The 13,185-nt window shown below is 40.9% G+C and overlaps 1 protein-coding gene across 2 annotated transcripts in view; it reads right to left on the bottom strand.

The window, feature by feature from the left end:
• The window catches only part of LOC116695344 (uncharacterized), a 95,269-nt gene that overhangs the window by 21,043 nt on the left and 61,041 nt on the right, over window positions 1-13,185 (bottom strand). For both annotated transcript variants that reach the window (XM_032525555.1, XM_032525554.1), the window contains 2 exons: window positions 13,115-13,179; window positions 2,212-2,361 (listed from right to left, as the gene is read on the bottom strand). In XM_032525555.1, coding sequence (XP_032381446.1) covers window positions 2,212-2,361; window positions 13,115-13,179 — 215 coding nt within the window. The remainder of the gene's footprint in view (window positions 1-2,211; window positions 2,362-13,114; window positions 13,180-13,185) is intronic.

A 13,185-nucleotide genomic window follows, 5' to 3' on the forward strand; every position in this document is an offset into this window, starting at 1 on the left:
TAATGATAAAAGAGGCTAAATCAGTTCTAATGGTTTTAGTGGTCTTAGGACTTTACATTGAGTAACAAAATCCCGTTACTTTATAGTTTTGTTCTGCAAAAACATAAATGCTTTGGTTTGGTCCAAGATCATGTAAGGGCTTGTTCTCATCAGCCGCAGAGTGACTTCTGGAGCATTTACTCCGTTATTTTTGGATCATTTGATCAGGTCAAAGCAGTGCCCAGCCGTGCTGCACTGCACCGAGACATTTACAATAAAGTCTTGGCCTTCAATCAATAATGTGGTGGGGACTATTACAGTTAAGTAAAAATGTATTTCAAAGTGACTTGCGGAGAAGACCGCAAAAATCTTTTACGCAGAGATAAAGAGACGGAAAAAGGAGTTATTTCCCTGAAGATAGCAGAGGGAAAGCTGTACTCTGGACTGATATTCATATTCATATCTATGTCTTCTGACAGGGAAAATGTAGCAATTTCCCATTGGATTTAATCAATCATTCAATCTATTATATCAAAGATCACAGACATGTCCGCCATGGTACAGTTAAATGGATTCAGATTTTTTGGACTCAAACCACAAGTGATAAACCTTGGTTCATCTAATGTCTGCGGATACATAATTGAATCAACTGTAAAAAAAAAAGTCCACTACAGGGCAGACTACTGTCCCGCTACAGGACTTTAACCCGGATTTTCCGCTTGCCGACAGTTTTTTTGAGCTCCTCAACAAAAAGCTGCATGTTGAGGCAAATCGACATTGGCTCACAATGTGTGAACTGTTCAAAAACACGAGAGAAGAGGCCTTGCTGGTGTCTTGCAGACACCTTCCAGATATCTACATTAGCGGGCTAAATATTTGGAAATGGAAGCTACAGCCAATGAGAGTGCAACACAAGGGATTAGGAGGAAGGCACTCTATCTGATCTTTCTTTTTCTTTTTAGGGGTCCAAGCCCGAGGATGCGTGCACCGCGGTATCGCAAGGCGATACGCGGTTCACACAGCAGGGCTGTGGAACCCTATTGTTTTCGCTAGGATTTTCCTCCATATCCATTATTATTATTCCACGCCACATAAAAGTGGTGCTGCAGCCTAAACCGTACATGGTGGGACGCGCCCTTTTCAGTACTAGTCCGAAAGTCCGCAAAGACCTCAGCCAAAAAAATTGAGCCACTTCTACCACTAGGTGGCGCTATACCAGGACAAAACGCGTTTGGCCCTATAACTCGCAAACCGTACATCGGAAATTTAAAAACGTTACATCCACGCGTTCCCTGGATCCTACTGAATCTCGTGATATAGGCCACGCCCATTTCCGCCTAGACTTTTATGCGTGAAAAATCGCGATTTATCGAAAACCTACTTTTTCTATCTCCTCCGAGACCGTGCAATGGATCTGCACGAAACTTGGCACATAGCATCTCCAGACCGACCTGACACAAAGTTGTATAAAGATTTATTATAGGATAAGAATTGCGCGTGTTACGCGCAAACAAAGTTTTGTAGCTAGCTATGAAAACATTGCCGTTGCCATATCTCGGCCAAGATAAATGCTATCAAAGCCAAACTTTAGAATATTACTTGCCATGACCCCCTGAGGATCTGTACCAAATTTGACGAACATTGGCCACTAGGGGGCGCTACAAATACAAAAAAGTGTGTTTTTCATGAACGGACTTTGCCATATCTCGGCCAAAATACGTCGTATCAACACCATACTTGGGGTGATTGTTTGGCATGCCGCACGGAAGCTTCAAACCAAATTTGGTAACGATGGGCCACTAGGGGGCGCTATAATCGACGTTTGTTGGTTTTGTGGACAAAGTCAATGCGTTTAAATGGAAAACTTGCATTTGCAATATCTCTGCCACAGTAAATGCTATCAAAACCAAACCGGTAATGATTGTTTCACCCACCGCCCGGAGGCTCTATGCCAAATTTGGTAAACACAGGCCCTTAGGGGGCGCTCTAATCAACAAAGAACATTTCCCCGGGTCGCTGGGGACGACTGGCGCGGGGAGGCTTGGACCCCGTTGAAACTGCGTGCAGTTCTAGTTTGTTTTATAGCTGCACTAACAACGTGGAACTCTCGGACATCCAAAAATCCTGCCTCCTGTATGGTAATGCTACAAAAGTAGGTCTGTGGCCAATTGATTGTTGGATTTGATGGAAGGCACAAAACAGGACAAGAGATAATTCAGAGTAAAGACTTACTCTTCTAGTGAGATGTTGGAGTACAGGAGACGGGAGGCGGAGGAATGAGGACCAGACAGGTTGCTGGGGCCGGGCTGGGTTGTCGTCTCAGCTGCCAGCCGCCTTTCTGGTATCGACGTCTGGGGCACGATTTCCAGCACTGCCCAGCACCTGACACACACACACACACACACACATACACACATACACAAACACACACACACAGAAAGTTGGTATTTGGTATATGCAAATTAGTATTACACGAATAACATGGAATTCATTGGAGCACATATACCTTCACTAACACTGACTAATTTAACAACAAATGAATGTCACCTATTCTTTCTACATCAGGAAGTTTTCATCACAACAGCTCAAATAAGACATATGTTGATCAAATTCTCAGCACTTTTAAACACTGTAGTATATATTCAAAAGCTATTAATGTTACTGCTGCAACACATTTTGGAAAAATATATTTGTTTCGAAACTGATATGATCTTGTTTTCCTTGGGATATATGAAGTTCACTATAGAGCTGAGCCTTCAAAGAGGTCTTAAATGGTTATTGGTTCCTTTCTTGGTTAAAAGGGCAAGAATTTGGTCAGGATTTAACAACACGTATAGCTTTAGTTTTCTGGCAACAAATGATTTGATAGAGCATGTTATATATATATATATATATATATATATACAACACACACACACACACACACACACACACACACACACACACACACACACACACACACACGCACACTACTGGTCAAAAGTTTGGGGTCACTTACAAATTTCCATACCCCTCCATTATAGACAGAATACCAGCTGATCTGAGTGGGTGGCTGATCCTTAATGCAATATCTACTGTACATTGCCCATTATCAGCAACCATTCATCCAAGGCACTGGCTTCTTGGTATTGCCGCTACGCAAGTTCAAGTATCGTAATCAGTTTGCAAAGGAAAAAATAGTATTGGAATATATCAAGATACAATGAGCCAAGCCATCCCAAAATTTCTACAAGAGCTGGTATCTAATTTTGCCAAAACAGTTCAATACTGGAAGAAGCAAGATTAATATTTATATAATTCTTATAGGAGGAAGTAGCCCAGTCCTGTCCCAAAGCTACACCATGACCTCAAATCTGAAGAACTAACTAAGCTGCACTTATCAATATCGTAATGTGAACAATGGATCTGTAATGTGAATGGGCCCACTGAGCCCACTGAGAATTATCATCCAACTCTGCAGTTCCCCTCAGCTCGGCTGAGTGTTTCAGCATTTTTCAGCTAAATGTTGTTGTCTTTTGGCGCAGAACTTTACTATTTTGATCCAGTCTCACCACACACAAAAGTGAAAAAGCTCTGATACACTCACTGTATACTACCTGCTCGGAACCAAACAGCCGACAGACAAAGTTAGCGACTAGCTACATGGTGGAACGTTACGCAGCTTAAGAAACATATATTTCTAAGTAGGTGGAGACCAAAAACAGAGCTAACAGGGGAATACTCGACTTACGTTCATCAGGTAGACAGAAACAAAATTCCAAATTAATGCTAGTTTTGCTCTGTGTCTGCTGGATGTGTAAACAGGGAACTGTTTGCTAACATGTCAGCACTATCAACAGCAGCTTTAACATCTAGCCAACATTGAAGTGCCTGTAATTGTAAATTATTTCTAAGGCCAACTGACAAAAACTGTTAAGATGTTAAAGGGCAGTGTTAGCACAAACTCACACACATTTGGACTGTTTCTAACCAATGCTTCCCAGACCTTACCGTCTTCTTGTTTAGACCAAAGAACTTTCTGAAGTAACTAGCTACCTTTATAATTTGTAACTGAGTAATTCATTTTTTACTAGTAACTTTAACTTGCCCAACACTGTTCTTGAACGAGACTAATGCTGGTAAAACACTTAGTGAGGATTGCTTGTTGTAAGATAGCAAAAATTTAACTCTTCAGGAACATAAATAATGTCTGCAAGGTAAATGATTTATTCATGTATGCTTCCTATAATAAAAGGAGCTACACCTTCTGTGCAGAAGTCTGGTGGTTCTAAGGGGATTTCAGTTCACTTCTAGGTCTTTCCAAGAGACTGCATAATGTTGGAGGCATCAGAGATGCTCACAAGTCTCTGAGCTAGAGTCCAAGTAAAGTCTCAATTCTCTAGTGGTTCCAATGAGTTTTGTATCAACTGCTTTCCATCCCAGCTGCTCAGAACTGTATAGCTATATATTACGAATTTAAAAAATTGCAGCCAGCAGGACGTAAAGTAGTATGTAATTCTGTACCACAAGTTTGGCCAACATTTATCTTCTCATATCAGCTAGCGAACGGTCAGAGATAACCTCCCATAGGTCTTAGCTAAAGCAAGACTCAAGTTAATCTTGTTAAAAATGTGGAGCTAAACACGTTTACTAACCTCTTAGGGTGCGTTTACAGGTCTTTCATCTTGATACCGCACATTTTGCATTCAGCGCTTCTTTTGATTGGGCCTTCTTGTATAAAGTTTTTAACCCTCTGAGGACGAAAGACGCACCGGTGCGTCCAAACGTTGTTTGACAAAACCCCTACTCAAAAAGCGATATTACAAAATTTCATTTCAGACATTTATTTATATTTTGATCATATATAACTTAAAACTTTGTTAAATTCATTTCAAGCACCAAAACAGATTTGAGAAGTTTCAAAAAGCCAACCTCCACTTTTGAGCTTTAGCGCCAAATTATCTCTTTACACATTGCTCCAGTAAAATTGTGAGCATGACTTTATGGAAAGCTGAGCTTGTTCTGAACATTTTGATATGAAACACATGGGGATCAATTATATGCAATTACCTTAAAAGGTAAATTTAAGATCATATGTGAAAATGCCCTTAGACCTTAAAAGCCATGGCTTATGATAAATGGCAAGCCGCTTTCGGTGTGGTAGACATGTTTGTTGTACTCCCTCACATGTGGTAAGGGAATCAGACGTTTCCTAAAAATAAAGATTCTTCCTGAGTCTCACTCCTCGAATCCAAGTCAAGTCTGAAGTTTTCTGAGGAAGAGTCTCACAAGTCAAGTCTGAAGTTACTGTGTATGCAACTTAAGTGTGACTCGAGTCCTAGTCTCAAACTCGAGATCCGACCAGCGCATGGCAGTCTTACTTCCAAGCCTGGTTTCTCTTCTTCACTTATCAAAGAATGAGTCTGTCTCCAAGCCTGACATTGAAATAGTTTTTAATATTTTAAACGACTGGTCGGAGATTTTCATGCAGCTCAGCCTTGCTGATTTTAAAGGCTTACAAATACAGCACCATGAATCAATTACACATTTATCAGGAAGACTGAACCATAATAATCTGAAATAAAGCATGACCTTAGTTGTGAAAGAATCCTGAATTACAAAACATGCTCAATCAAGGGCAATCTGTCTCACTCTTGCTATATTTGACATTGGAAACAATTTCCTTGTGTATAAGGTGTACACCATCGCTCAGTGCTGCGTGTCTGCTGGGTTGTGCTCCCTGCTGAAGGGAGGAATTTCAAGAGAAAACCTATTCGGACATTTACATAACTGTGGATATACATTAACAGTTTTAGCTTTATTTGTCTGAAGTCAATTACCCATTCAACACATGAAAGATTGTTTTATAAACTATTGTTTCCAAGGCCAAGAATAAATGTACAATCTCATCTACAGCAGATTAACACTGCATCATATACATAATGATATTGTTAACTGCTATGTCAAATGTGTATTTATTAGCAGCTCAGATATGTGTATAAGGAGAGACGATCATGTCTGACTAGCAGTCCCAAATAGGCCCCCAACAGGGATTCCCCCTTAAAGTGTTTAAGTCAGGTGAAAATCAGCCTGGTAATCCTTTGGGGTTCAGCTAGTCTTTGAAGGTTTTCTAAAAACAAAAGTGGGGAACTGAGGATGAATCACAAGTTCTTTGTTTGAAACCAAAGGCCATAAAGTTGGGCTGCAGGGAGAGAGAGAAAGCAAGTCATGGACAAGTACGTTTTCTCCTCCCTCTGCGGCACTGGCTGCTGGTCTCTTTGAATCGGCAGTGCAGAGTGCAGCTCTGAGAGATTTATCCATTCATTTGTTGTGGCTACGCTTGAATGCACCCAACAACACACCATTTCTATTTTATTCTACTAGTCTTTCACTCTGCTGGGTGGCTCAACAGAATTATGTCCCCAACGATAATTATCAATCAAAATTATGGTCTAAAAAATGGAGGCAGAGGAAATTGCTTACCAGGACGTCAAGCAGGAACAGGACCCAAAAAAAGTAGTGGGATAAGAGAGAGAGAGAGAGCGGTGAAAGAAAGCAAGGTGAGAGAGGGGATTTGCATCCGTGCCGCGTAAACTATGATTATTTCAGTCAACGTCTGTGTCAGACGTCAAGCCTTTTAAGGAAAAATAATGTCAATTCAGATGTTTTACATAAACTTCAAATATTATAGTATTATTTATGATCTCTGGCAAACAAAAAGGAAACTAGTGGAACAGAAAGACAGCAGTGAGCTAATGAATGACGGCATATTCCTCAAAGTGTGTGGCTACACTTTATCCACATCTCAATCATGTCTATGAAATTATGATTGGAAATTAAAAGGTGAATCCGAAAAAGCAGGCATAACACGAGCACCATGTCTTGTATACACAGTATGCCTTCAGACACAGTATTTACTGTATCACTGTAGTTACATGTATAAAACAAAATAAGTTAGACAACAGGCATGGAAATGTATTTCAAGTCATGCTCACGCTCAAATAGCTTAAGTGAAACATGAGCCGATACAAGGCCTGTGTAGACAGATGGAAGGATTAAAATAAAAACTGTTTTGTGACACGTCCCCTGTGTAGTTAGTTAGTCTGCACAATGTTCTAAAGTGGGTAACAACTTCATACAGGTAAAACAACCCGGGGTATGCTTAAAAACAACTAGAGTGTAGAACGTGTCGTACGACAGCATCTGAAGGCAAAATAGCTGTTACAAATGTCAATGCTAAAAGGTAGGGAAAAATACCTTCTATCAAAGAGATAAGAGAAATTCCATAATTGTTAAAATGATGATAATGGACCGTCTCTCCTTGAAGGCTTCATGGTGTTGCAATTGTCTGTACACACGAAAAGTAACAAAAAAAGTAAACTACAGCATACACTGTAGTTTAGTCCCTTATAAAGTGGCAGGGTAGCATAATGTGTGGACTCTGCCGATGTTCAAAGATACATAACACTGGCTTCTCTAAAAAGGCTGTAAGGGCTTAGATGCTAGAACTGCTGTTACCTAGACACCATACTGCACAACGCAACACCTATGGATCATATGGCTGAATCGGTACAGGAGAGGAATGAAACATAAGAAAATGCTTCATTATTGGGCCTTGTTTACTGTGGTCTTAGAGAAAATATACCTGCATTCATAGTATGAATCTTTGCACTTCGCTGGTCATCATGCTGAACTTTGACAGGGTCCTCAACTTTCCAGGACCTTAACAATCTAATGCACTATGCTTCTAGAAGTTCAAAGTACAGACTAACAAAGAGGCACATGAGTAACTGTAAATAAAGCCCCCTGAAAGGGGGTAGATGGATTCAACTCTCAAAAGTCATTTGAACCACAATTCCAAATAGACATCAAGAAACACCCTGATAAATCCACCTGAGCTTGATGAAGTGGAGATCTCTTCCTCTACGGATCCATTGGCTGGGAGTTATAAGTATATCATGCATATTCCCCTGCCTGTTTTTCTTTGAAGCCACCAAAGTACATGTTGTAACTAGAAGACAGTTCTGTCTGTTAGACAGATTCACCGTGGACTGCTTCGCACCTACTCATACCACAGGCGACGCAGCCATAAGAATAGATAGATCAAAGAACCTTGTTGATTCTTGTGAAGGCTGATGACAACAGCTGGTTAGGGATAGATGTCTAGCTGAATGGGTGGCTAGCTGATTTGTAACCACAGGGAGCAGCAGCATTCACTTTTCCTTGGCTGGTTGAATGTTTTCAGACAATGAAGCACAGACCAAAGAGCTCCCTGCCACACCATCCCGGCACAAAACTGGAGGGTGACAATGCTCAGTCAAACTTTCTTGACTTTAACATGGCTAGGGTCAGAACTATTTCCACGCCTGTGGCGACAGCCCTGGACAGGCTGCTGAATTGAACAGCTGCACAACACATAAGCTCAATTTTGTTCAAGATCATGTAGGTCTTCAGAGACCAGGCTCCCAGGAGGTACAGTATTTCTTCTTCAGATATTCCACCACTTTCTCGTCCTTCTCTCTCCTTTATATTTTGTTGTCAGTCATCCGGATAGAGGTCACACATACTCAGTGCCCGGTCACGGCAGACAATGGCACAATTAGATTTTCCCCCATATCTTTAGGACATATTCGGTGGAGGAAGCTTGTTGAAGAGACTACTTTGTTAGATTTAACCGTTGCTAACATTAATTGTGGCTAGTTTTGTTCCATGTAAAATAGATACAAAGAAGAAAGCTTTATTGATTCTGCTACTGTTTGGTAGAGCAAGGTTAAATGAAATTGGTAGGACACAGTAACATGATAGCTTTTTCCATTTTAGACTCACAGGTTTTACCCAATGCTTGTACTGTCAAGACGTTATGCAGCACTAATGTCCATGTCAAATTTAACCAAAGTTGAACAGTTGCAACAGCACTAAACCTGTTAAAATTAATTGATTTCAAAATGTCCAAACTTTGACTGTTTAAATACTCAGTCTGGGAAAATAATCTCATTTCGGTTTATGCCAGATCCCCTGGAGGACTTGCCAGTGCAAACATGTCATCCAGTGTAGAAACCTGGGCATAACATGATCTGGCTCCAAGCAGACAAAGCTAGCAGGAGCAGGAGGGTGACAAAACACAGAAAAGAAGGCTGACCTTCCACCATCTAGCGTACAACACATTTCCACCGCCTTCCACGTGAAACCACATGGATGAAAAGTTAAACACATAGAGCCTTGGGCGTAATCCATGTGAAATAGAGCAATTAGTTGAAGGTTCATCTAACCATGCATTTACTAAACTAAAAGTAAAAACATAGTATGGGTTCTTCTCAGTGCATGTGTTGACCTAAGAACTATGTGTATGTGGTGAGAGAATGTACAGCCTGTTTACTGCGCATTGAAATAACTGAAATGTTATTATGAATCGATAAATGGAGCTCCCCTGTGAAATAAACCTGCCATTATAGAGCATTGCTTTGCCACGGAACACTGCTTTCAGAATCTGGTGTGTAGGTTGGACACAAAACAAAAAAAAAAGCAGCCTGAAGCTCATAAATCTCAGAGAAGTACCCCAGAGCAAAGAGAGTTATTGTGTGGAGCTGCTGTAAGTTGTTTTGCCAGAAGCTGATCAGTAAAGTACACCAAAGGTCAGATACAGCCAATTGTTGGGTATAGCTCAGTGAAATTTGTCATGAGTGTGGATCTCGTTCAGCAGTGCAGCGGTATATTCTATTTCTTGTGCTTGCTTGTTAATTTGTTATTTTAACATTTTTAGCCTTTTTATCTGAGAGAAACAAGGTGCACGTGGATATTGCATCATATATACCTGCCACATTTGGATTAAAATTGGAGTGTATGAAAGCTGTTGTGGAGTCTTCGAAGATTGTGTTGCCAGTCTTGCTTAGCCTGGGGTTGATTTGAAGAATATACACGTGTCAGAGTATCAGAAATACATTTATTGAACTGTTATCAGTATCGCTGTGGTAGAAAAGTTACAAAATGTGTTGAAAATAGAAATGTCACAATTTTCCAGTTCAACAATGATGATGATGATTCAATTTTCGATTTTTTTAACAGTGACGACAATCCCACAATAAGAGCAGCTAGATGGCGGAAAGTACTTAACAGCTTGAGTTTTTCAAAATTAACAAAATGCCATTGCCATAATGTTTACCATAATGCAACTGGATAGCATATTGACTTTAAACTCCACACCCAGAGTTAGTAATGCAAGTTCTCCAAAGCTGAGATTCCAGGGTCAGACTTGACAAAGCTTCTCGAGAGCTACAGAAGACATTATGCAACAGTTTTCATAGGCTGGGTAGGACAACCCATTGGTAAAATAACTGTAAAATTGGGGGAGTAGAATTGAATTTTGTCTTTCCATTTGTGTCTTCATCTATCTTATACACTCACTCTTTTTCACTGATTGAAACAGACACACAAGCTAAAAATAAAGCTAAATGTTCTTGACTAATAGTCTGGCAGAGTTGGAAGTTTTTATTCTGATTCTGATATTGTGGGCAGCTGCAACTCTGAGTGTGTGTGAGTATGACAAAGAGATGTGTATGATTTCTCCTTGTCGCTAAAACTATAGATGCAGCTAGTTTATCAAATGAAAATGAGGGCTTAAAGAATTTTCACAAAAACCTTTTTGTATATTCACCAAAAAAAACACAGAAAAAATCAGCCTCATATAAACCCCATATGAAAATTTTTGTTTTCATATGGCCCCCGGTTTGATTTCTATGTTTGGGTTTTGGGTTTTTGGGTTTTGGGGGTTTTTTTTTCCCTTTTTCTTCCCCTTGTTTTTGTTTTTTTCTCCCTGGGCTTGTTTGTTGGCCTGTCCTGTGTTCCCCCGGGAGGTGTATTTTTTTTCTGTTTCCTTTTTATTGAAGTCTGGTTTTGTTTTGCTCGTCTTGCCAAGTTTTACTTTTGTCGGGTTTATTGCTTGCCCCCTAAGTGTTTCAACACGTACCTTGTTCACGTTCCTCGTTTCCTCTTTGATTAAACTCGGTTCCCTTGCTTGTAGTGGTCTTGCCATTTTTTCCGCGGGTTTTCGCTGTCCCCTTGCCGTTGTGTGCCCCGTTTAGGGCCCTTTTCCCCGTTCCGGATGTTTTTCCCCTTTGTCCCCTGGGAAATGCCTCCCCCCCCGGGGCTTTTCCCCCCCCTAGTTTTTCCCCGGCCCGGTTTTTTTTTTCCCGGCCCCGTTTTGGGTTTTTCTTGGATCTGTTTTTTGGACAAAACCCCTTTAATCATAAATTTGCCCGCCTCCCTTGCTGCGTTTGGGCCCCTTCCACCCGTCGAACAATTGACCAAAATGGACCCACAGGACCTGATCGGCCCCCATTTCGCCCCTTTTCCCCTGATTTTGAGCCGGGTGCGGGTGCTGTGACCCCCGATCTGGGCCCCGGGGGGTTTTTGACCCGACCCCGTCCGCACCATACTTTGGACCCCCCGCGGGGGAACCCTTCGGGCCCCCCCGTGGCAACCGGGGCCCCGGACCCCCTAGCGGTTGGCCGGGCCGGCTACCGGCCCCCCGGTTTGAATGACTTTATACATATATTTATTGTTTTAAATGGTACTTTTGGAACACAACAACACTTACCAGGCATGACAGCCTTCAGCCTTAATTCCACCCAAGCAGTTTCACATCTGCTATCCGCAAAGCAGCCTGCTACTATGCTTTTACCTTTTATATGGAAATTTCACACAAAACCCTACCATTAATACATCGCACAAGACTCTTACTCCTTTTAGAATCATCGAATAAAACCTTGTCTATAAAAATTCACCTATAGTCAAAAGTACTACAACATTTTTTACTTGCAAAAATTTCAAGTTAGTCTATATCGACGCATTCCACTTCCGGGATTGTTCAGGTGTTGCCGGAAATTCAACCTGACTGATTATTTTCGGCCGGATGTCTGCCGACTTTCTCTTTCTTTGTGTTGGCGTTCTAAACTCCAGGTGATTTCTGGGGACTATGGTTAACTGCTCCTCAGACCTCTGCTGGGTAAATCTAGACAGCTAGCTAGAATATCTGTCCAATCTGAGTTTTCTCTCGCAAGACTATTTACAGTGGCTCTGTGAGGAGCTTAGCACCGCCCATGATGATTGTGATTGGTTTTAAGTAATGCCAATAAACCAGAGCATGTTTTTCTTCCCTCCTGGAAGGCTGTGTTGACTCGCCAGACCTCCCTTCGCTCCGCAGCGTGTGGATGGTCTGCAAGAAAAGCAAGACTACTGCTGACTTAATGTCAATATGTGGATACAAATCAGTTGAGCTACTCTACAATATTTCCAACAAACCCCCTTGCAACTGCAGAAGTACCCCCTGAGGTACAAGTATCCATGGTTGGGAATTACTGCATTAAACAATCAATACTCCCTTATGATGTCTGACGCATACAGTGGCTTAAACCTAATTATTACTGTGAGCCCCCCTCCTTCCCACTGAATTTCCTGCCTCTATAATCCCTACCCTCTGCCTGTGGAGAGGTTGTGGCAGTTCTTTACAGAAATAGCCCAGTGTCCTGTGGTGCTCTCTCCTGGGAGAGTATACACCAGATGCTCTCCTGGGGTAATATGTCTCTGCAATAGTACAAGAGTAGTTTCAGAGGTGTTTTTTTCCTCTTTTCGCAATTTCCAGAGAACATGGCTCAAAACAAGTGTGACTTTAATAATGGCACCTGAAAAGATGAATAAGCTATTACTTGTCTGAAGGTTATTATATGGTGTTGATAAAAACAAGGCAATACAATATTTATCACTGAGTGTTAAGACTCATACACATCACAATACTGCAATAAGTGCATAGAATACACATCTTCATAAATACTATTTGAGTAGTTGTACGCTTTTATTCCCAACTTGCATATATATTTATACATTCTTTCCTTAGTATTTTTTATCTTCATTTTTTAAATATTTGTTCTTGTATTCTATCCTATTTCTTATTTCATGTATATTCTGTATCTGGGCTGTGTGTCTGATACTTTGCGACTGTAGCACTGAAATTTCCCTAATTTATCTATCTATCTATCTATCTATCTATCTACATATATACACAGTATATATGTATACAGTATATGTGTGTATATATATACTGTATTTTATCCATTAACAAAAGAAGTTAAAGAGCAAGGCAGTAAGAGAATAATGTGCTTACCAGAGAATGTTGAGCACAGTACAGGTTGTCAGGCCTGCGAGCACTGCTCTCCGAAACCACAGGATCTGGAC

The sequence above is a fragment of the Etheostoma spectabile genome, chromosome 9, assembly GCF_008692095.1.
Source record: "Etheostoma spectabile isolate EspeVRDwgs_2016 chromosome 9, UIUC_Espe_1.0, whole genome shotgun sequence".
NCBI lineage: Eukaryota > Metazoa > Chordata > Actinopteri > Perciformes > Percidae > Etheostoma > Etheostoma spectabile.